Below are 24,862 nucleotides of genomic sequence, written 5' to 3'. Positions count from 1 at the left end.
TTGGAATGATGGGATTTATAGATAAGTTATTTGGAGAAAAGTTTCTCTGATCATCCCTCAGTTTGTGGTTAGGGTTTATACTTGGCACCAAACCTAATGGCCTCAGCTTTGCTTGTCTGTAGGAAAGAGATTGAGACTTGGCTTGTGTAATGAATGCCTATTCTAAAACACTCTCAGACTCATGAGCAGGAATGCAAAGATATCTGATTTATTAAAGAATAGTATGCAGGATCACAAAGAAAGCTGAGAATGATAAAAGCGCACCAAATGTAAACTAAAAACCCTCAGTACAAATGAGATCCCTCCCTCCATAGAATCTTCCCAAGCTCACAATCCCAGGTGCTCCTAATGGCTTCTGATGGTCTGCGGGAAAAGTCCTTGAGCAGAGCACATAACCCAAACACATTCCATTGAAATGAACATAGATACAGAGCTTGGTACAAGGTTTCACAGCAGCTCCCTCCCAAATACAACTGCGCGTCAGTGCCATGGCATGTGAAACGTTACGATGTACAGTGCACATTGAAACAGTGAACATGACATACTGCCCCCCCAAAATAAAGAAAACACTAAGCAGCAGGCTTTACAGGGTATGCCAAGTGGAAACGGCGAATTAAATCAGGAGCATTAACGTGGCGAGCAGACACCCATTCAGGATAAGGAAAGTGTTTCCATCGGACCAGATACTGGAGGGTGCCGCAAAGCTTGCAAGAATCAACGACCTCCTTGACCTCAAAGTGCTGTTGGCCATCAATCATGATCGGAGCAGGAGGAGGAGGTTGGGGATGCCAGTGGGAAGAGTGGTAGACAGGCTTGAGCAAGCTGCAATGGAAAACAGGGTGCAAGCATTTCAAATTGTGAGGCAGATCCAACTTAACAGTAACTGGATTGATAAGACCAACAATAGGGAAAGGACCAATGAACTTGGGAGCAAGTTTTTTAGAGGGTTGTGGGGTCTTGATGAATTTGGTAGATAGATACACTTGATCCCCAATCTTGAAATCGTGTTGCAAAGAATGATGCTTATCGGCTTGAAACTTGTAAGCAGCCTGGGCATCAGCCAAAGCCTGTTGAATCACCGGTCAGGAATCAGCAAGCTTAACAGCCCAGTCAGAGGCAGAACATGTTTGGGGAGGGGGTTGTGGCAGTTCAGGGATGGGAACAAAGTCGTGACCAGAAACCACACGAATAGGGGTTTGCCTGGTACTCTGATGGACAGCATTGTTGTAAGCCACTTCAGCAAAAGGCAGCAACTCCACCCAATTGTCCTGATGGTAGTTAATGTATGCTCTAAGAAATTGTTCAAGGGCGGAGTTCAAAATCTCAGTAGATCCGTCAGTCTCAGGATGGGATGAGGTGGACAGTGTCTGTTTGGTGCCAATAAATTTTAAAAATGATTCCCAAAACTGGGAAGTAAACTGTGTCCCGCGGTCGCTGAGCAAACTGGAGGGGCTACCATGGAGATGGTAGATGTGGATGAGAAATAGGCGCGCCGATTGCGGGGCTGACGGGATGCATGCACATGGAATGACATGGGCTTGTTTGGAAAAGAAACCTTTTACAACCCAAATGACAGTTTTCTTCTGACTGGGAGGAAGATCCACAAGAAAATCCATAGAAATCTCATCCCAGGGATGGGACGGGCTGGCCACAGGCTGCAGAAGCCCCTTTGGTTTTCCCCCTTTTCGCTTTGACATTACACAAACAGGACAGGAAGCCACATAGTCTTTTACATCGCGTCTCAAGGTGGGCCACCAGAATTGACGACGAACCAAATACAATGTTTTAACAAAACCAAAATGCCCAGCAAGTTTATCATCATGGGAATGCTGTAAAATGTCAGGTCGTAAAGTTTCGGGTACATAAAGGTGGTGTTGCACCCATGCCAGACTGTTTTCAAAAGAAACAGTGTCTTTATTAGCTAGCAACCAAGTGTCAGATTTCAGCGCCTGGAGAAAGTCTTTCTGTAATTGGCAAGGAACTTGCACTTTCCGCTTCCCAGACTGGGCTGGGGGCGGGGATGCCTGCGCACGGGTCTGGCTCCGGGTGACAGCAACTAAGCCCAGTTGTGGTTCAGTGAGAACAGTCCCAACCACATCTGCCACGTGGTCAAGGTCCTGAGGTAAACGAGACAAAGCATCGGCCAGAAAGTTTTTCTTTCCCGGAATAAATTTTAACTGGAAGTTAAAGCGACTGAAAAATTGAGCCCAGCGAATTTGTTTAGGACTGAGACGCCGGGGGGTGCGGAGGGCTTCCAAATTCATGTGATCGGTCCAAACTTCAAAAGGGCATTTAGCGCCTTCCAGGAGGTGACGCCAGGCTTCCAAAGCGGCTTTTACAGCAAAAGCCTCCTTTTCCCAAACATGCCACCGGCGTTCAGTTTCAGAAAATTTTCTGGACAAATAAGCGCAGGGCTTTAAGTGATTTTCAGAATTTCTCTGTAACAATATAGCCCCAACTGAGGAGTCAGAAGCATCAACTTGGACCACAAAGGGGTGTTCAGGATCGGGGTGCTGTAGAATAGGCTCAGCAGTGAAGAGGGTTTTTAACTTCTCAAATGCTGCCTGGCATTCAGGTGTCCAATTCAGCACTGCCCCAGGGTTTTTTACTTTGCGTGTCTCCCCCAAGCCCTTGGTACAAAGTAAATCAGTGAGGGGCAAAGCAATCTCAGCGAACCCCTGGATAAATTGGCGATAGTAATTACTGAACCCGAGGAAACTTTGCAATTGCCTCCGGGTGCGAGGACGTTCCCAACTTAAAATCACCTGAATTTTTGCAGGGTCCATTTCAGTGCCCAGATAGTCAAGTTGGGTCTTGTGAAACTCACATTTGGAAAGCTTGGCATAAAGTTTGGCATCTCTAAGCTTGCTTAACACCTGTTTGAGGAGGTGTTCGTGTTCCTCCTTGGTTTCAGTGTAAATGAGAACATCGTCTAAGTAAACCAGGACCCCTTTAAACAAATGATCATGTAATAATTCATTAATCAATTGCATGAAGACTCCGGGCACCCCTGCCAACCCAAAAGGGAGGACTTTGTACTGAAATGAACCCAGTGGACAATTAAAAGCAGATTTCCACTCATCTCCAGCTCGTATGCAGATGCGGAAATAGGCTTCACGAAGATCGAGCTTGGAGAAAATCTTGCCCTTAGACAAGTGAGCTAACGTGTCCTTCATGAGCGGAAGAGGGTACTTGTTGCAAATTGAGACAGAATTTAACCCCTGATAGTCCGTACAGAGTTGAAGCGTGCCATCTTTCTTTTCCCGGAATAGCACAGGGGCCCCAACTGGGGAATTTGCAGGTTCAATAAACCCCCTTGACAGATTTTTGTGAATAAAGTCTGTAATGCCTCAAGCTCCTTCTGAGTCATTGGATAAATTTTTGGCTTGGGCAATTGAGCGTTGGGAACCAACTCTATTGCACAGTCAGTTTTCCGATGGGGGGGGGGGGTAGCTGATCTGCTTCCATTTCCCCAAAGACATCTGCAAAGTCTTCGTATCGATCGGGCAAGCCTTCTAAATGTGCCAAACTAGGGCGCGGCGTGGCAATTGCAGCCCTTCCAACCCCCGCACGTGAAGCTCTCTCTGCTGTAGGAGCTTGGTAAAACCCATCTTTAAAAGTCACAGTTCTGGGTTCCCAGTTTATATATGGGCTTCGATAGGTCAGCCAGGGGATCCCCAGAATTACCAAGGGATTGCCAACAGGTGCCACTACAAATTTCAAAGTCTCACGGTGGCTGCCCATTTGCATTGCGACAGTTCCAGTGAAATGGGTTGCCGCCCCTCCCCCCATTGAACCATCCAACTGTGTGAAGATCAAAGGCTGCTGGAGGGGGAAGCTAGGCAGGTCCAAAGCAGCAACCAGATCAGGGTGAATTAGACACCTGGAACACCCAGAGTCAACTAAAGCCCAGACCTCTGTAGTTTTTGTGCAGGAGCCCAATTTCACTTTTACTGCTAAAGTGGGACAGTCAGCACTCACCAGAGCATCCTTGCGCCCATCCTCCTCCACCTGCCCACAGGCGCTCTTCCTGGCAGGTGGCTGGCGTTTCCTGCCGGCTCCTTAGAGTCATCTTCAGCCTCTCCCGAGAAGTAGAATATTTCCTCAGCGTCAGCTGCCCCCTTGGCAGCTGTCATCCACTGCAAGGGGGGGGGCTGGCAGCTTGCCCGCTCGATCTTCAGCCTTGGCTTTTGGGCAATCAGCTGCTCAATGCCCTTCCTTTCCGCATCGGAGACACTGACCCCTCGCATAGCGCCGATCTCTCTCCTCTTCCCAGGCTCTATAGCCTGGCCGGGCAGCAGTTGCGGCACTTCGGGGTCCCCTCATGGTGGCTGGTGGTTTTTCAGGTCGTCTGGTTTGCATGAAGGTATGCTGGGCGTGCTCAGCCTTGCTGGCCAGACAGATCCATGTGGGGACTTGATGAATTTGTACAATGAATTTGTACAATGACTCTGGGTCGTCTCTACACAACGCCCATCGTAGGACGTCCCGGTTGAGTCCCTCTTTAAACCGTTCTATTAAGGTTGACTGAGACCAGCCGGGGATTTTCCCAGCTAAAGCCTTAAACTCCAGGGCGTAATCAGCTACAGACAGCTGGTCCTGGGTAAGATCCTTCAGCGCCTTCTTAGCTCTTGCCTTGGCCAGAGGATCCTCAAAATGCAGCTTTAACACCCCCATAAAGTCCTCAAAATACTGAAGTTCAGGGGAGTCAGCCTCAATTAATTGAACTTACCAGTCAGCTGCTTGACCCTTCAACTTGGTGGCAATGGCAGTTATCTTAGCCTCTTCGGAAGGGAAGTATGCTCCAAACTGCCTCATGTAACTTTTAGCATTGGTTAGAAAGAAATATAACTTGGTTGGATCCCCATCAAACTTGACAGAAAAGTCTTTCACCCCCACTCCTGTTGGAGCAGAACCGGCAGCTGCTTGAGTGTTTGGGCCTGGCATTTTGGTCACTGAGCAATGCAGTTGTTAAGTGAGGCATCATGGAACTGGACCCAATTTTATGACCATTTTTACTGCCATCATTAAACAGATCACATGGTGTGATTCAACAGGTCCCTATTGATTTGGCTTGCCAAAAGCTGGCAGAGAAGGTCACAAATCATGATCATGCGACTGCAGAATGCTGCAACTGGTCATAAATTTGACCTGGTTGCCAAGTGCCCAAATCGTAATCATGTGTTGGGGTGGTGCAACAGTCGTAACTTTGAGGATGGGTCATAAGTAACTTTTTTTGGCCCCATCGTATCTCCAAACTATTGTTAAATGAATGGTCGTTAAGGGAGGACTACCTGTATAAGCATATGCACCAAATGCAGTTGAGGCTCCTTTCAAAGCTGCTATGCTATACATGTTAAAATATTTTTCTAACCAAAGTGAGGTTGTTGATGTGGAGCCAGGCTTGTCTGAATGCCTAAATCTTGAGACACACCTTAGCCCTTTGTGTGAAGAATCAAAAGTCTGTATAAGGCTTTCAAAAATCAGATTTCTGTGCTATCACGTGATTTGTTCTTAAAACTTATAGATATCATTGGAATTGACATGTGAACAATTTGTTCAGAAGACAGAAAAAAGCAACAACAGTGTTTGAATGCAAAGTACTTCCTTGGATTAGGAAAAGTGTATTCACTGTAACATTTATGCAAAATCAGGTGCCCTAAAATAATAATTTGGTAATTTGGAATCCCCCCCCCCAAATATTGGTTTTAAGGACTTGTATCAATTTGTAATCATAAGTTTCATCCATGATTCTACAAACCATCAAGGATGCCAGAATTTGGAGCAACCAACCAGCACTTTTTGTTGTAACTTTCAGGTGCAAATCAGCCTACCTTATTTTTACTGTGATTTTTGTTATGATATTCAGGTGGAAATGAGCCCACTGGAGAATGCTATTGAAGTACTGGAAAATAAAAACCAGCAGCTCAGGACATTGATCAGTCAATGTCAGACTCGACAGATGCAGAATATCAACCCACTTACAATGTGTCTGAATGGTGTCATTGATGCAGCAGTTAATGGGGGAGTTGCCAGGTACCAGGAAGTAAGTGTCTTTCCATACATGTTGGGGTTAGGTTGCATTCTTGTTTCAGTACCTCAAATACTAGTTGTTAAGGTGCAATAGTAGAAGAGGGTTGTGACTTTATAGCTTGAGCATTCAGGTACTTCAAGTTGGCCATTGGGTTCTACAGAATACTGTATTCATCCTTGTCTAAGACCCTTCTTACTCTCTCAATCTCCCAATTCCCTAAATCTAGTTTAGATAAATGCTAATATTTTATTTAAATCTATTTGTCACATTAACTACAAATACTTAGAATCTGAATAGCTGACATTTCAATAGATTTTCAAATCTATACTTGCAATATTTATTATAACACTTTTTAATTCTTTCTTTCTGTTAGAAGCTCAGAGCAAGTACAGTGTATAACTCTTCTGTTTTTCCATCGTTATTATCACAACAACTCTGAGAGGGTTAGACTGAGGAAGTCATACATCACTGAGATACTGAAATTTGAATACAAGTTTTTCCCATCTCTAGTATAGTGTTCTCATTATTGTGCTATACTTCTCTTACTATTGTTGTTGCTTTTTCTGTGTGTAAAATCATTTATTGTGAGAGAAACATTTTCTTCTTGTTATGTCACCATGTGATGCAGTATGTTGCATACATTGGCAACATTATAGGAAAGTGTAAATAATAATATTGATCATGCTGCTTAGGACAAAATCAAATGCCAGGGTGGGGAAAATAAACTGGAAGACAATGTGGAGCCCACATCTTCTGCCAGATAGATATTAAATTCTGCTACAGATGTGAATCCAGGAATTTGCAGATCCTATACTATTCATGAAGCCAATGAATCTATTTCAAAAGTGCATTAATTTTGAGAATTCCTAAATGTGAAGTTTCTCCACTTTCATGTAGGTTTTATTACCATATTAACTACTTACTATTTTATCAATATATACATTTTTATCAATCTATAGTATATAATAAGGGACGCGGTGGCGCTGCGGGTTAAACCGCTGAACTGCCGATCGGAAGGTCGGCGGTTCGAAACCGCGTGGCGGGGTGAGCTCCCGTTGCTCGTCCCAGCTCCTGCTCACCAGTTAGCAGTTCGAAAACATGCAAATGTGAGTAGATCAATAGGTACCGCTTCGGCGGGAAGGTAACGGCGTTCCGAGTCGTCATGCTGGCCACATGACCCGGAAGTGTCTATGACAACGCCGGCTCCATGGCTTAGAAACGGAGATGAGCACCGCCCCCTAGAGTCGGATTCGACTGGACTTTACGTCAAGGGAAACCTTTACCTTTACCTATAGTATATAATATAACTCTGATTTAAATGACCTATAGTTAGATTCCCTAGATTTCAAAATGAATGAATTGTAGAATGTGATTCATGTAATGTAATAAGAATGTTTCCAACTTTTAGAATAATTCAAGTAATTTAAACACGTACTGATAGTACTCAGTGCATCCGTAGATGGTGTAAGGAGTAGTCAAGATGATGTTAGAGAAACAGGGTTTTTCTGTAATGCATGTATTATATGCACAATGCATTCTGAAGTAACATGGATGACTTTGTGCGACGATTGTGTTCTGCTCAGGCATTCTTTGTGAAGGAGTATGTCCTGAACCACCCAGAGGATGGAGAAAAGATCACATGCTTAAGAGAACTGATGCTTGAGCAGGTAAAAGAAAATTCAAGCAAGCTGCTTTCCATCTATTATAACAGAACTTGGCATATACCCAGGAAAAAGCATTACACTATAGCAAGTTCCTACTGAGATTCTATTGAGGATTTTTAAAATATTCTGAAGGACAGGACAGGGAAGAACAAGCAAACTAAGTGTTGCTGATATCAAGGTTTTAAATGGCTATTTCTTTGATGTTAAGAAGAGCTGACTAAATGGAAATAAGGTGAACAGATAGGATTTTGTTCTCTACATCGGGATATATAGTATTGCAATAATAATCTAAGTGTATTGTAATGAAGTATGGATAAACAACAAATAAATAAATTCCATCTGGTTTAAGGCAAGTAGGAAAGGAGAAATAAGGCTGTGATTTTAAATAATTCCCAATACTATCCTGTAATTTTAATCCTGTCTTCCTCTAAAATTGGTGATGAAATATTTAAACTAGAAAATTGTTAGATATTATAATTGTACATTGTAATTTGTGCTGGATTTCACATCTGGGCGTTTTCCTTGTATGGAGCTCAGAATAGCCAGTAGCATTCCTTGAACACTGCTGTCAAAAGAGAGGCAACTAATTCTATACAGGTAGTCCTTGATTTACGATGACAATAGGGACCGAAAAATTCATTGTTAAGTGGTGCAGTCATTAAGCGAGGCATCACGTGACCACACCCAATTTTACTACATTTTTGGTGGCAGTTATTAAGCAAGTCACTGCAATAATTAAGTTAATCACGTGGTTGTTAGGCAAACTATGCGGTCATTAAGTGAATCGTGTGGTTCCCCATTGATTCTGCTTGTTGGAAGCTGGCTGGGAAGGTGCAAATGGCAATCGTGTGACTCTGGGATGCTGCAATCATTGTAAATACATGCCGGTTGCCAAGCGCCTAAATTTTGATCATGTGACCGTGGGGACACTGTGACAGTTGTAAGTGCGGGGCCTGGTCGTAGGTCACTTTTCCCAGCACTGTCGTAACTTCAAACAGTTGCCAAATGAATGGTCATAAATCAAGGACTACCTGTAGAACTCTGATTAGGTCTCATAATACAAGTAGTCTTTGCTTAAGAATCCTAATTGGGACCGGAATTTCCATCATTAGGCAAAAAAAATCCAATTGTGGTCATTAGGCTAGGACAGCATCATCATTAGGTGAGGACCTCATGCTTCTTCTGCCTTGCCATGCTCACTTCTGCTTCAACTCCCCCCACTGCCCTTTTGGCTGCCCTGTACTCTGCTGCCACCTACCCCTGTTGCTTCAGCTGACTTTTGCTGTCTTTTTCCTCCTGCTGCTGAGGCATGGCCAACCCTACCTGGGGCCTTGTGCAGCCTCCATGATGCTGTGCAAGGCCTCCCCGAGGCCTTGTGAAGGGCCAGGAGCTGCCTCAGCTGGGCATGGTTCAGCAGCAGTGGGAGGAAGAAGGTGGCGAAGGTTAGGCGGGGGTGGCAGGGTGGCATAGCGCAATGTGGCCAAAAGAGCTGAGATGGGGTCAAGATAGGCAGGTGGGGGAGATGAAGCACATGTTGCAGTTGTAAATGTGGGTGGCCTGCCAAGCATCCAAATTTTGATCACGGTGCTGTGGGGGTGCTGCAATGGCCATAAGTTGGAGGAACAGTTGTAACTACCATTTTTTCAACACTGTCATAACTTTGAACTATTGCTGAACAAATGTCATTAAACAAGGACTACCTATAATACATTTATTATATTAAAAAGGATGACATTGGAAGTCTTCAATTTGATTTGCAGCTTATTGTCTTGTCCAAATCAAGCAAATTTTATGGTTAATTTTAATTGTCAAGTACTTGAAGTAAGCGCCTTGGTTAGAAATTGGCTTTGGAAGCTGACTTGTTTCATCAAAACTTCCTACTTCCTTACTGAAGGAAAAAATATAGTTACGGTTCAGATTAAGTACTAAACTTTGATTGAGTGTCTGAACTTAATTGCTCTTTAGTTCCATCACAGTAATTCATAAGTCATCTATACTGTCTCAATAGGAACTTAGTACTTTCTGAGTATATAGCATTAATAGTTCACATTCCTGAGTTGTATTACTATGGAATATGTGTTTGACTCTGTGTAGGTGGGTCTGTGTATATTCAAATATTTTTTTTTTCATTTTTGTTCTAAGGCCCAGATTCTTGAATTTGGCTTAGCTGTGCATGAGAAATTTGTCCCACAAGATATGAGACCTTTACATAAAAAACTAGTGGATCAGTTTTTCGTGATGAAATCAAGTTTAGGAATACAGGTATGTGAGATTTATGCTGACAGGTCTTCTAAATGCATTATACAGAAATGGCTGCATGGGCAAGCACAGGTCATAAAAAATGTTATTAAGCAATAAATGGTGACATCTTCTGGCTGCATGACTATATTGCTTTTCTTGCAACTTTGTGACTTCAAGTGAGGAATTGATTAAAAAAAAAACTAAGAAAGACCATCTAATTTTTTTAGTTTACTATATTTCACTTTTTACCATAAGATATTTACTTCAGATGTAAAAAATAGTTTTAAAACAATAGTTCCTAATGTGTGAAATTTGAATGTAAACTTAGGAATTCGCTGCATGCATCCAGGCCAGTCCAGGTCACTTTCCAAATGGAAGCCCACGTGTCTCTAGAAATTCGGTACCTATTTCTATGAGCCCAGAGGGCGGCAGGGGAATTCCTAGACGTAGGTAAGTTAAAGCAAAAAACAAACAAATTTAAAAAAACGTTCCATGTTTCTAATTTGGGGACATCTTTTATAGGGAATATGAAGGGAGTGGGATAGTCCTCACAAAAGTTAAGACAGTTCTGATCTACTAAAATGACTGTTATTAGCTGCCAAGAGAGGTTGTGAAGTATTCAGAAAAAGATTGGATGGGTCACTGTGATGGAAGGGATGGTATAGGGGAGAAAGAGCTTTATGGCAGCATTTGGAGATAGACTATTCTCTTCTTTTTACATGTCAGAAAACATTCTGAAACGAACTAATAATATCCATTCATAGTCTTTTCACAGTCAGTTTAAAAATATGAATCTGTGGATGTATGAATATATGGATCATTTAGAATTAAACTATTAAATATAGGACATGATAAATTGGAATTAGAGTCAGAATTAATGAAATTTATTCTGTTCTTTGCTTGCAATAGTCCATTAAGTTACCCAGCTGTCAACAGATACTCTTCCTCATCATTGTCTTCTCAAGCATCTGCAGAGGTCAGCAATATAACTGGACAATCCGAGAGCTCGGATGAAGTTTTCAACATGCAGGTACAAAAGGATACCTCATCTAAAATGGATAAATGTACATCTTCTAAGGATTTTTATAGGATGGGAAGTTGTGAGAGAAAGCAGCAAATACCAAAGTGACTGCAAGTATTTGGATTTTGGACCCTGATTTAGTACTGATAGTTGAAACAATGTAAAGTGCCCATTATCTTATAAGTCATTATATATAGCATTAGGTTTAAAACAATGCATTTTTAAAATATAGTTCTAGCAATCAAAAGCTAGTTAACTAATACATGGGGAGTTTAATTCTCTTTCATTCACCTCTAGAGAAAAGTGGTTTCTTCTTTATGGTGAAGTCCCAAAGATACAGTATGTGACCTTTATCAAGCATGTCTAGTATATGGTTGGTTTATTAAATAACCTGACTTTTAAGATGTAGGCATGTAGGTACTTGCTGTACTACTTTTTCTTTTATGTTTCACAAAGGAAACAGTGATAACTCACAGTGATGTGTGACCCTCAGATCCTGCCCGGCCATACCACTGAATTTTAGCGACTCAGCTGCCAAAAATTTCAAAAACGGTAGCAAACAAAAATATAAGTTTAAGAAAGGCAACAACTCATCTCCAAATTATGCTTCCCCCAAACAACTAAAACAAAACCTTTTTCCACAGATATGGGTGAGACACTTGGCCCTAAATCTTTTCAGAGTATTAAATACAGCCCACAATTACCAAAAGCTTTAAAATACGATGCCATAATACTATTAATACCAGTTTAAAGACAGCTTTCTTTTAATTTCATCAAACCTGATACCTAGTCAGAGTCTTGACTTGAACGAGTGGTATGTTTCTATACTAATTATTAGATGATTACTTCTTGAGATGGGTAAATGGCCCATGAAGGTGGAAGAAAATGGCCAAGCCTTATTGATGGTTATAATGGTGAGAGTTATAACAATGGACCAGTTTTCATATGGGACTTAGATTTTGTTGATGTGAAGGCAACAGCCTTTTGAAATGTGACTGCTTCTCTCTGGAGACCCGGTGTGGAATTTTGCCATGAGTTGGCATGCTTAAATTTCTTTCTATGAGCAAACATGCATCTTTTGAAACAGTTAAAAAATGTGTAAGATGCCCAGATTCTTCAGTGATGAGTCAACAAACCAAATACAGGTAAGCAACACACTTCTGAAATGACTCTCTGCTAGACAAACTGGGGTGAATCTGACAGTATGAGATGAGGACAATTTATTAATAATAATTAAAAAAAGAATTTAAGAATAAAGAAATGGAAATGCAGGATAAAATATCTATAAATAAATAATACATTAAATCTTCCAAAATATTGAGTTCATTTGTTCCAGCGTTCGTGATTATTACCAAATGTTTGTATTCCTTCCTATCATATGTAAGGTCTACAGTTATCCTATAAATAGTCAGCACAAGCAATAAATGGTCACTACAGGCAATAAATTGGACAAAAACTGACCTGGTCATTATGGAATAATCTTAAATGAATTTAGGTTGCAGTTATATATGCAAATTCCTCTGTGTCAGTTTTCTTGTAGGCAATAGACAAGCATCAGGTTGCATCCTCAGTCATTTATGTATCATCCAATCATATTTTTGCTTCAAATATTACATTTTCAATGAGCCTAAGAGCTTTTGTATTGTGCTGCTGCCACAATGTACCATATCATTAGTCAGTACATGTTGCTGCTGTTTTGTCATCAAGTTGCATGATACTGAGAGTTTGTGGCTTTTGTGTATTTCCAGCCAAGCCCATCTACCTCAAGTCTGAGTTCTACTCATTCTGCTTCACCTAATGTGACCAGCTCTGCTCCATCCAGTGCCAGAGGTTAGTGTTTTATTACACAAAGATCCTTATGGAATCTTTCTGGGACCAAAACTATACCATTAGGTCTGGATCACATTATATGGAAATTCTATAGTGGGATATTAGCCACTGTAAATTCTCTATCCATTATGTGTTCCCCACCCCCTCAAATAATCCCTCATAGATTGAAGAATTGCACTGATTCTATAGGTTTGTCTTATATTCCAGGCTCACCTCTGTTATCAGACAAGCTTAAACATTCCAGAGAAAACTCTTGCCTATCTCCAAGGGAGAGGCCCTGTAGTGCCATTTACCCTAATCCTGCTGAGCCTTCACAGGTAGGCATTTCTCAGGGTGCACTAAAAGAGCTAACATTCCTGAAAATGAGCTGCTGTGGTACAGAAATGTTGTTGATCATCTTATCAATTCTTATTATTTTAAAGTTCTATAACCCCAGGACTGGTTAGGACTTGGATGGGAGACTTCCAGGGCTGTACCAGGTTAGAGTGGGAAATTAAAACAAAAACAAACAAACCATTCCAGTAGAATGAAGTCGCAAATCACTTCCATACTGTTGCCAAAAACCTGCATGGATATATTCATGAACTTCTGAGGAGTCCTGGAGCTTGACTGGAAAGAAAGTAAATCTTTTTGAATTTACTGATAGAGTAAGTGACAATGCTGGAAGACTCAGTTTTGGTGCCCAGATTGCTGATTGGTATTCAGATCCAGAAAAAAATGAAAAACTCCAGGTTGTCTACTTCTGGCTTACCTTCATGAACCTTTTGAGCCATTTATTTAAGGATATCAGAGAAGATGTTGTTCCTTTTGTTTATTGCCTTGTATTTTAAAGTAGGGAAAGACTGCATAAAGTAAGGGCATGAATGACCATTTTCCCATTTACATATCTCTAAGTAAAGACATTATTTTTATCTAATACATTTCTTAAGACTTCTGCAGTCCTTTCCATCTTTTTATCATATCATTAGCAGTGTATTTCTGATGTTGAGACTTGGATCAGATTTGATCCAGTTCCCCTTGATCTCTGGAACCCTAGATCAGTTTATATAAAACTATGCTCTTTCAGAGGACCTTAATTTAGAAAAAAATGTGTACTATTCTTATACCTACTTAAATATCAGCAATTCATTCTGCCAGACAGGAAATACTGGTTTATAGTTGGCTTTGTGGCTTTATTCCATGATTTCTTACAGTTTTGGCACGTTAACAGTAATGATGTTTACTGAGTAACAGCAATGGCTTGGCAAATACTAATTCCAAATTCGTCCTTAAATTTTCTACCATCCTCTGGAGCAGCTAGAACAGGAAAAGGCTCAGAAAAATCTCTATGTGGTGGCTTTTAAGACACGCCACAGAAAGTATTGTGCCCTTTTTGCTCCCAGCCTGCAAATTCTTGCTTTGCCAAGTGGAATGAGGCCTCCATTCCGCGATGCATCAGAGATTCACCAAGGGAGCTTGAGGAGCAGGTAGGCCCAGTAGCTGCTCTTCCAGAGGCTTACACAACAGGAAAATCTCCCAGTGTGTCAACATCCTCAGTAGCCCCCGACAGGGTAAGTAGTAAAACATATTTTTCTCATGCAAGCATTATGAATTAGGCTTTCAACAGTTCATTTTTCCCTTACCATCTTAAATTGAACTTAAGAGATGAGGAAGATTTATATGAAGCCCCTTTGTTGGAAAACAGCACCCAAATCAGGTCTTCTGGATTATCATGCAGTAGGGACACTGTTCAAATAGCATATGTCTTTGTCAGAGCAGCAGAGATATTGCTTAGATATATAGTTTTCTCTGAGTCTTGGCACTAAATCAATGTGGTTATTTCACCACAGAAAAAAATAGATAAGTCATTCCTGCCAGAATGCTAACATCTTTACTGCGGGTGATGAAAAGTGGTGAGCAAACCTTGGCCACAGATCTGTCCTGTCAGCTTTTTTGTGTTTGGATTGGGAATATATCCATCAAATTCTTATCATTCTTTTCCATGCTAACCTTTTATTGTTGTACTTTACCATGTCACAAAACAAGGATCAAATCATATCACAGTTTTTGTTAATGGTAAATCTGCAAGCATGGGCTATCATGGCATGGGCTTTAGTTACACAGATGCCATATTATATTGTATGACTTAATTGTGCTCTGAATTCATATGCTGGGCTGTTGGACCAAGTTGCTATTGAGTTTGGCTAATCTGGAAAACAACAACAACAACAACAACAACTACTACTATTATTATTATTATTATTTTAAATGGTAAGATGGCTGAACCATCAACACCTGTCTTGTGTTTATTCTCTAAGCTGAAACCCTGCATGTCTTCTGCTTGTGATGAAATTATGCCTACATTTACTGACTACATTTTGATTGAGTTGTCACATCTTGTCCTTTTCTTTCCTCCTTAGTACATCATGAGTTCCTCTACTCATAAATATATTGTTTGTTTTAGATATCTGACAATTTTACATATCAGTTTGCTTCTACCATTTTATCACTGACTTCAGTTCCTTGGCTGAGTCCTATATATTTTCTCACTGAAAAGCTGTTATGTTGTGTTCTTGTAAATGTTGAATATGATATGTCAACTTTGAATAATTATATGGATAGTTAGGCTCCTAGGTGGCAGTTTAGCATATGCAACCAATGAATTTACTGCATTCCCTCAAATTTTTCCTTCCTTCTTTCCAACTAAGTTTTATTTTTTTAACATGTGCTCTGTTTTTTGTTTCCTTAATAAACTTTGCCTAAAACTGGTAACTCGTTTTTCAGATGTATCTATGAAACAATTTTAAAAGAAGGTAGTAAAAATTAATTAATTGCACCACAAATCTTGCTATAAGCTGTCAAAGAAAGTATCAGGTATTGTTGAACGCTTGGGAAAATTCATTTTAGTTTGAGTCATGTATGGCTGCATGACTTGTAAATCAGGATACACTATATCCAGATTCAGTTTTCTTGAGGCAAGGGAAAAAGGAGAGATTTTTTGGCAGTACCCATTTTTAAAGTCCTTGTGTTCTTCCAGATGAATTTGAATGAATATCAGTCCACTTAAAGCATTTCATTTCCTTTGTTGTATGGGATCCACTCTCTAGTATTTTTGCTAGTAAAGAGACATTTCTGCTGAAGTAGCTCATCTTTCCTTGTTTCTATACATGTAACTGAAATTAAGTTCTGTTTGGTATAGTTCAAACTATATCACTTAAAATATTAGTTTAACTATTATCTATTCCAAAATTTAATTTACTTCAATTAAAAACATGCTGAGAATTCATTAAAGTTTAAAAACTATCATAAAAATAAACTATTCTGAATTTTTAGAGAATTACGTTCAATCATATTGGAGATGGTGCATTGCCTCGAAGTGATCCTAATTTGTCTGCTCCTGAGAAAGGTAAGCATATCATTTAGTTTGATATTCTAGCCTATCTTTCTGTAAAGTACAAAAGACAGTTAACACCCAAATGTAAAGCAGTATTTATTTGTTTAATAATTCTCCATTAATGCCAAAGCCACAATTGATATTGTATCTCAAATACCAAACATACTTAAGTGATCTCAAATACCAGACATATTTAAGTGATCTTAAATACGCTAGATATATACCTGATATTTTATGTTAATTCTTGAAAGTTTTAACAATTAATATCTATGTTGTTGTGGCTTAACAGCTGTAAATAGCACTCCCAGCAGTTGGAGCCTGGACAGTGGGAAAGAAGCCAAAAACATGTCAGAGAGTGGAAAGCTTATGTCTCCTCCTGTGCCACCACGTCCCAATGGTATGTCTGTACTTTATCACTCTTCTTCTCTAATACAGCTAGCTCTACTCACATTGTACGTAAAGCTGGATCCTGCCCAGATGTGACTTTGGCTTGCTATTAGATACTAGAAGAATACCAGATGATTTTAGAAGACGAACAGGAAACCAGACAACAGTATTGAGGGAGCCTAGAAGGCAAAAACTAATTTTGGGGAAAATGCTACAAGTGGAACAGACATTGGCCAACTAATGCTGTATGCTGAAACAACAAAGCAAGAAAAGACCAGTTCCTGAATTCTGGAGTACAAGAGAGGGCACAGCTTTCGGTGTAGAGCTTTATCTGTAAGGGTCCTTAGTTCATGATTTTGCATGTCCATGAACAACCTGAGAGATGGTGTTGTGTAGTGGTTAAGGTGCCAGGCTAGAAACTGGGAAACCATGAGTTCTAGTCCTGCCTTAGGCACAAAGCCAGCGGGGTGACCTTGGGCCACTCACTCTCTCTCAGCCCTAGGAAGGAGGCAATGGCAAGCCACTTCTGAAAAACCTTGCCAGGAAAACTGCAGGGACTTGTCCAGATAGTCGCCAGAAATCAACACTGACTCGAAGGCGGAAGGGAAGGGAAGGGAAGGGAAGAGAAAAAAGAAAAGAGGGAAAAGAGAAAAAAAAAAGAGAAGAGAGAAAAGAAAAGAAAAGAAAACGAGGAACCTAGTATAATTAAGGGCTTTTCAGACTTTCTTTGTGTTTGAACAGTGTGCTGAGATCTGTAGTCAAACAATGAGTAAATCAGGGATAGAAGCAATCACCACAAAATTCAAGTAGTGATTAATACAATGAATATAATTATTCCCCAAGTTTTTAGTATCTTTCCTTTCTGTCACGTTTAAAAATTATAGTTTGGTGATATTGGAAGGAGCTTTGCAAGGGTTGAGGACCCTAGGTTGTGCAACTTTATATGGAAGTGGTTGCTCTAGCCTTCATAATAAGTATTTTATTGCTTTTACTATACTTTTGGCTCTGGCTGTCATGGAGCTTATATGTGAGCTGTGGGGGAGATGTGAGAGGTGCTTCAGTATGTTATCCCATTGCTGTGAGTCTCAGCAAGTGGCTGGGTAAGCTACTACAATTTAATTTGCAATTGGCCTGAGCTGCTTTAGAGAAATGAGAAGAAATGGGGGGGGAGGGCGTCTTGTAATGATCAATTTTCCAAAGCTGCTTTTAATTTTAGGACTGCTATTAGCCTCTGATCTGTAGGAAAGACATTTTGGTGGTCACCAAATATGATAATATGCATTTTGAGTTTTAACATAAGATGGGGAAAAAAGCCTAATGATCATTTTTTCAGCTTTCTGAAATATTACAGTACTGAAGTAGTTTCCACAGGTATTTTTAAAAAACTATGTGGTTAACTCGAACAAGTAATAATTATAGTTATTAAAGTCTTAGATTCTGGGTCTGGCCTGATAATTCATTTTATTGCTATTTCTGCTCTTGATTGTGATTCATATGAAGTGGAGTAAACTAATGTGGTTGGCCACAATCTCCGAAAACCTAGATATTCACTCTGCTGCATACCCTCAACTCATGCTTATCCTTTTATAAAATTTACTTCGTTGAAAAGTATTATCAGGTTCAGCACATCATGCCTATTTTCTCCAGTACATTTTGTTTTGGTTATCTGTCACTGGTTTGATGGGAAGCTCCATGTTTTCTACCTGAGGTCCCCAGTGTCTGACTCTGCTAATTACTGTTTCTAACCGTGTTGTAATTTTACAATATGCATCTTTATTAACATACAGGTAGTCCTCAACTTACGACCACAATAGGGACCTGAAAATTCATTTTTAAGTGGTGTAGTCATTAAGCGAGGCATCATGTGACTGCACCTGATTTTACAATCTTGTTTGCTGTGGTTGTTAAGTGAATTGCATAGCTCCCCATTGATTTTGCTTGTCAGAAGTCAGCTGAAAGGTCGCAAATGGCGATCACGTGACCCCGGGATGCTGCAACTGTCATAAATACATTCCAGTTGCCAAGCACCCAAATTTTGATCACATGACCGAGAGGATGCTGCAACATTCATAAGTGCAAGGACCAGTCGTAAGTCACTTTTTTCAGTGCCGTTGTTAACTTCGAACGGTCGCTAAACGGATGGTCATAAGTCAAAGACTACCTGTATTATTAAATATTATGTGTCTTACAAATCTCTATGAGTGCAAAATGCACATGTGCCTCTTTTTTTTCCTTTCCTGTCCTATACATACATATACAATGTTTTTGTTCATCTTTGCTGGGCTGTTCATTTGTATCAAGGCACCATAGTCCTCGCTCTAAACTATGTTAAATTCATGTGAAAATGATTTTCTTCACAGCATCACCAGCTCGACACATACCTTCAGTTTCTCCTCCTTCTGCAGGAAGATCTCCAATGAAGGTACTGCTCTGCCTTCAATACATTTAGAAGCAGAATTGCATTGTTTACTTTTCATAATTTTTATCAGCTTTTCTCAGTCTTTTCACCCTAGAGGAACCCCTGAAATATTTTTCAGGCCTTGGGGAATCCCTGCACATTCAGGGTCAAATATAGGCCAGAAGTTACAAAATTACTATATTCGTTTCATGTGTAGGCCTATATATATGCATTAACAGTGTTCTTAAACTAAAAATAAAGAATGACACTTCTTTAATGTGAAGTTGCCCAAATTTGAAATAATTTTTTAAATAAATCATGATCTCCCAGGAACCCTTAGTGACCTGTCATGGGACCCTAGGTTTCTACGGAACCCTGATTGAGAAACCCTGATTTACATTAATTATGGCTGCCTTTTCACCTTCAAAACGTGTGTAATTATGCCTTCCCAATTTGTGCTATGTGATGGGAATAAATAACTAAGCTTTTTAGTCATTTTTGTTGTGCTAAATCAATCAATCATGTAAGAGTCCATAGAAGACAATAGGTTAAATGCATTCAGGAGACAGTGGCCATAAACTGGAATGAATATAAGATTAATTTCTTTATTCTCCCACTCTACCCTAATATAACAGCATATCCATGCAATTCCAGGAGCATTCAAAATGGATGGTTGCTATTCAAGAAGCATTAAGTCCAAATCCCTGTTGAGCAAGAGGACCTCTTTCAAGTTCTTTGGGTTATAATCTCTGCCAACATTCATAGGTTGCTGGGTTTTGCTTTCCTTTGTTTTTTTAACTCTAAGGTACCACCAATTCTGCATAGTTCACTTGTCCACCGTGTAAACCTTCTGTGGTCAGATGCAAAAAATAACCCAAAATATACACTGGAAGATCGTAATTTAAAAGTAGATACGGACCAAAAATTTAAAAGTAGATTTTCCATGTGATTACTCATTTCTGACATTAGAGGGCACACCGGCACCACTTTAACAGAGACTGGAGTAATTTTAGGTTTTATGTCAGTTTTTGATTTTGAAGCCACAAACCTTAATCTAAAATTTTAATTCCTGTAGAAATAAGTGTTATATATCACAGGGACCCAGAACTAATGCAAAGGCATGTTCCTCCACGATCTTTTCCTTCCTCACCCCTTCTTTCTATTTCCAGACTAATTTTTTCTTTTCTAAACTCAGGGTTCTGTGCAATCTTTTACACCATCTCCTGTGGACTACCATTCGTCAGGGCTCATTTCCAACTCTCCAGTCTTGTCTGGAAGTTACAGCAGTGGCATATCCTCACTTAGTCGATGTAGCACTTCTGAAACATCTGGCTTTGAAACTCACATCAGTGAACACCCAGTTCCTCTTTCTAACTGCAACATTTCCGAAGAGCCAGGAAGAAAAGAGAGCAAGACTCCCCCGCCTTACAGCGTTTACGAGCGGACTCTAAGGCGTCCCGTCCCACTACCTCACAGCCTTTCCATTCCCATTCCTACGGATCCACCAGCGTTACCCCCAAAACCTTTGTTGGTCAGACCAAGCAATCTGGAGAACAGCAGCAAGAGAACGGAGCAGGTCCCTCGGCCCAGGCCTCTTCCACGAAAAGTCTCTCAGTTATAAATAAAAGTCAAAAAAGTTATTTTTAACGACTTAAATGAGGAACATATCTAACATAGGCACTTTAATATTTTTCACAAATCTTCTTTCCAGTGATTTTTAAAAACTGCTTAATATTATGTTGCACATTTGGGTCAAGTTTAAATACTAGCTTAAAAAGCCAGAAACTAGAGGCAAGAGACTGAAAATGCTACATTTAGCATAGCATACAGCAAATGTGATTCTACGTATGAATTTGAACCTGGAGCCTAGTTGTTCAAACATCATCCAAGAATATTTCCCCTTGACCGCCTCATACTAGAGCAACCATGGACTTCCTGGCAGCATGCAGAATAAAGTTTGGTTTAAAGTTAGTGAATACCATAAAGCTCCTGTGATTTGTGATCACATTGCACTGGAAAGGGATCCTATTACAAGGATGTTGTAGCTGAATTCCCGGAAAAAAATGTTTGGGTTGCTTTCTTTCTACTGACACATTACTGCGTTTTATTCAGTATTTGTATGTACGTTGTCAGATACTTGTTTTTTAGAGATCTTTTTTCTAGTACTCTGATAGTGGTTAGTCTACATACTTATACAATTTGTCCCCCTCCCATTTTATTTTATTTTAGTGAGGTGCAATTTACAGATCCTTACAGATGATAAAAATTAATACTTATATTATAGAATCTGTAGCCAATATCTAAAGTTCATTTTTTTAAAAAAGAAATCATTGATTTCAGAGACAGAAATTAACCCCTCATATTATTTTAATGGTCAAAATGAACAAGTACTTTTAACTGTGAGTCAAGGAATAACCACTGTCAGGCTCTAAGATGAAAATGGGTGCAAACAAATGTTCGTGAGAAAAAGGCTATTACATGTAGAGTTAATTCAAACAGCAAATTTTAAAATTCAAGATTCAGACTTGTTTTTATTATATACACAACAAAGTTTGAATTGGCCTACTGTGATAATTGAAGGAACTCTGCGTGTCCAAGGGCAAGGCACATTCACATCTTCCACAATAAAGAGATGCATTTGGCTTTGGAGATTTCCTTTCTGAATGAAAGTTCTTCCATTCTGTGCCTATACGTTTCACTGAAAAAATGTGGAGAAACTAAGTAATTTAAGAGAGAGAGGTTTAGAGGGTGGGAAGAGAGGACTTTTCAGGGCACAAACTGAAAATTTGTTGGCAACTAAAAGTAATCCAGATTTCAGCCCCAATCCTGCAAAAACGTTTTCTCTGAAAGTGCCCTTACTCATCCCAGATGGAGCTCTAATTGGCATTTCACTAGGAAGCTCCTGTGTAGAGGTATTTTGAAAGCTCATACTTAGTTCTATGAGTGTATAAACAAACTAAAAACAAGTGTATAGGCAATTTTTCTATCTCTTATTTCCCCTCCCACAAAACTTAGTTACTGTTTATAGTATTTGTTTGATATTCTGTGGTCTGTACTTTTCAATCATACCATTCAAAATTATCTCCCTGTTTTGTTGGGAAATTTGTGTTGATTTTAACAGTTCACCTTGTTGATAGCTTAACTGGAACATTAGTGACCACTTTTTATATTCCTCAATGAGAAACCCTCAGCAGGTATATGCTGTTAATGGTAGCTATAGAAGTTTTATATAATAAATGTTCAAGTATTTTTGTACATAACTGGTTAATTTTAATAAGAAGTACAATTATGTGGGCGGGGGGAAGCAAATGTTGTGTATGCAGTAAGATTGTTATAATTATGCCAAATACTTTATGTAATTGGGGGGAATAGGGACACGGGGAATAATATTTGTACATAGGTGCTTTTAACAATAATTCTGCCATATTGATTCTACAACTTTGAATGTCAAAAAATATATTAATATATGTTGAAATACCTATGTTTAGCAAAAGTGTTTATAACTGGAAAGAGGGCATAAAATTTAGCTTTGTAGGTTGCTGATTTTGAGGTCCTGAGATTTCTTGAACTAGCACTTGCTTTTGATCATAACATTTTTGTGTCTGCATAACCACATTTTTGGAGTTGTTAGCTATATATTTATGCTTTTAAAAATATATATTGTAATTTAAATAAAATGTCACAAACTGGATAACGGATCCACCTTGATCCCTTCCTATCTTATATTTAGAATTAAATCAGTGTTTGCCTGGTGCTTCAGCTTAGACTGAATCAGTATTATTTGCTCCTTGTCCATTTTTAAAATATACTTGACAGTAAGCAAATTTTTACTCATGTGCACGTATTACTGACGTCTGCTTAGCAGCAAAACATTTTAATGTAGTTTGTTTACAGATGGTTATATTGGTTGTTGAAAAACCGTAAATACAAAATAAAATTGATCGAAGTTCATTGTCCAGTTTTGTTTTCCGCCGAGTGGTGCATTATAAATCCATTTGCCAGGAAATTAAAATGCCAGAGGCCAGAGTCTTATTTTTGATTAAGCCTCATTTCTGATTTTAAGAAACAGAGATAAAATCCAAAATCTTTTTTTTTAATTCCCTCCCTCCAGTTCAGTTCCATAATTTATCTTATTTATTTATTAACATCTTCATGATACCCTAGCCAAATAACTCTGGGTGGGTGATAAATATAAACTCTACCCAAAGCTGAAATAAATAACAACAAAAAGCCACATAAAATTAAATGGCCTGTCTCTATTCTCACTCAGCATAAAATCATTGGCTTTGGAGATTTCCTTTCTGAATGAAAGTTCTTCCATTCTGTGCCTATACGTTTCACTGAAAAAATGTGGAGAAACTAAGTAATTTAAGAGAGAGAGGTTTAGAGGGTGGGAAGAGAGGACTTTTCAGGGCACAAACTGAAAATTTGTTGGCAACTAAAAGTAATCCAGATTTCAGCCCCAATCCTGCAAAAACGTTTTCTCTGAAAGTGCCCTTACTCATCCCAGATGAGTACATACAGAAGCTGCCTACTGTATGTAGCATCCTAAGGACCAGGAGCATCAAGTGTGTTGCTAGGGGCACAACTGAGAAGGCCTCTTTCTAACCTACACTTTATGTCAGGGTGGGATCTTAAGCAGGCCCTCTGTGGATAATTTAGTTGAACAGGCTGAATTATTCTGTCTGGTGGGTCAGCATGGTAATCTGTCACTATGTCTGGTACTTTAAACTGAGACTAGAAGCTTACTGGCAACCAGTACAATACTTAGAAAAATAATTCCAGCTCTTAAATATCATGCCTCTTGCTGTCATTCTGTGAAAGAGGAAGTACCACCTGCATAATTAAATTTGGATGAGAATATCTCAAATACAGAAAAGCATTTGGTTATACAGGACAATCAAATGACAATAATTCTGGGTAGAAGAAGCTGACAGCTAAGTTGACAAAAAGTATTCCGTGTTCTTCTTTCATGGCAACACTGTACCAATAGAACTTGGAACAAGGAAAAACCATAAAATGAAGAATGTTAAAATCATATTCATATACCCACACATATACATACTCTTCTTAAAAAAGTAGACCTACAGTAAATAAGTTTTTTAAAAAGTATTTTATGATATGGAAGAGAAGATAATGTCTCAGATTATCTATTCATAAATATTTGTTAAGCATAAGAGGGAACATAATATCTAAATATTAGATTAGGAATAGAAAAAAAGAGAAGTGGCTTTCAAACTACTTCAGTTATCCAATTTTTTTTTAAAAATCTCAAAATACAGCTTTTCAACAACACTTATCTAGTGGCTGCATCTCAGGGGCACAAATATGGATGACTACTAGTAGTAGCCAAGTTTAAACAAAACGTCTAATTCTTTGCTGCCACTTCTTGAATGATAGGTCAAACAGTTGACCAGTTGAGTGATCGACTCAAAAACACAATTGAAAGGAGTTTTGTTGTGGTGATCAGTGCAGGAGCTATAATTAGTTATGTGCCATCAAGTGGGTTTTGACTCTTAGCTACCACATAGATAGTCCTCCTCCAGGATGATTTGTCCCCAACCTTGCCCTTCAGGTCTTCCAACAGCTCACCCATCATCACTATAATTGAGTCCATTCACCTTGCTGCTGGTGGTCTTCTCTTTCCTTCTTCTTTTCTCAGCATTATGGACTTCTCAAGGGAGCGGTGTCTTCACATAATGTGTCCAGAATAGGTTAATTTGAGTCTGGTCATTTGTGTCTCAAGGGAAAACTCTGGATTGATTTATTCTATGATGCATTTGTTTTCTTGGCCTGCATGGTATAGGGAGTCACAGGAAAATCATTGCCTACACAGTTATGACTTTTGTAAGTACATCATGGCATCTGAATATCTTTTCCTCCAATTTTAAAACCACATTCATCTTCTTCCAGT

General features: G+C 39.4%; 1 protein-coding gene across 1 annotated transcript in view; it reads left to right on the top strand.

Annotated features, from left to right (window-relative positions):
* DOCK4 (dedicator of cytokinesis 4) overlaps positions 1-22,899 on the top strand; it is a 231,448-nt gene extending 208,549 nt beyond the window's left edge. Inside the window, exons 42-52 of the mRNA XM_063309433.1 lie at positions 5,870-6,046; positions 7,618-7,701; positions 9,841-9,960; positions 10,268-10,389; positions 10,849-10,969; positions 12,709-12,790; positions 12,998-13,107; positions 16,103-16,175; positions 16,453-16,560; positions 18,911-18,972; positions 20,144-22,899. Coding sequence (XP_063165503.1) covers positions 5,870-6,046; positions 7,618-7,701; positions 9,841-9,960; positions 10,268-10,389; positions 10,849-10,969; positions 12,709-12,790; positions 12,998-13,107; positions 16,103-16,175; positions 16,453-16,560; positions 18,911-18,972; positions 20,144-20,569 — 1,485 coding nt within the window. The 3' untranslated portion in view covers positions 20,570-22,899. The remainder of the gene's footprint in view (positions 1-5,869; positions 6,047-7,617; positions 7,702-9,840; positions 9,961-10,267; positions 10,390-10,848; positions 10,970-12,708; positions 12,791-12,997; positions 13,108-16,102; positions 16,176-16,452; positions 16,561-18,910; positions 18,973-20,143) is intronic.
* Positions 22,900-24,862: the final 1,963 nt, after the last annotated feature.

This window comes from Candoia aspera, chromosome 7 (assembly GCF_035149785.1).
Source record: "Candoia aspera isolate rCanAsp1 chromosome 7, rCanAsp1.hap2, whole genome shotgun sequence".
NCBI classification, from domain to species: domain Eukaryota; kingdom Metazoa; phylum Chordata; class Lepidosauria; order Squamata; family Boidae; genus Candoia; species Candoia aspera.
This window is presented reverse-complemented; position numbering and strand designations above follow the sequence as displayed.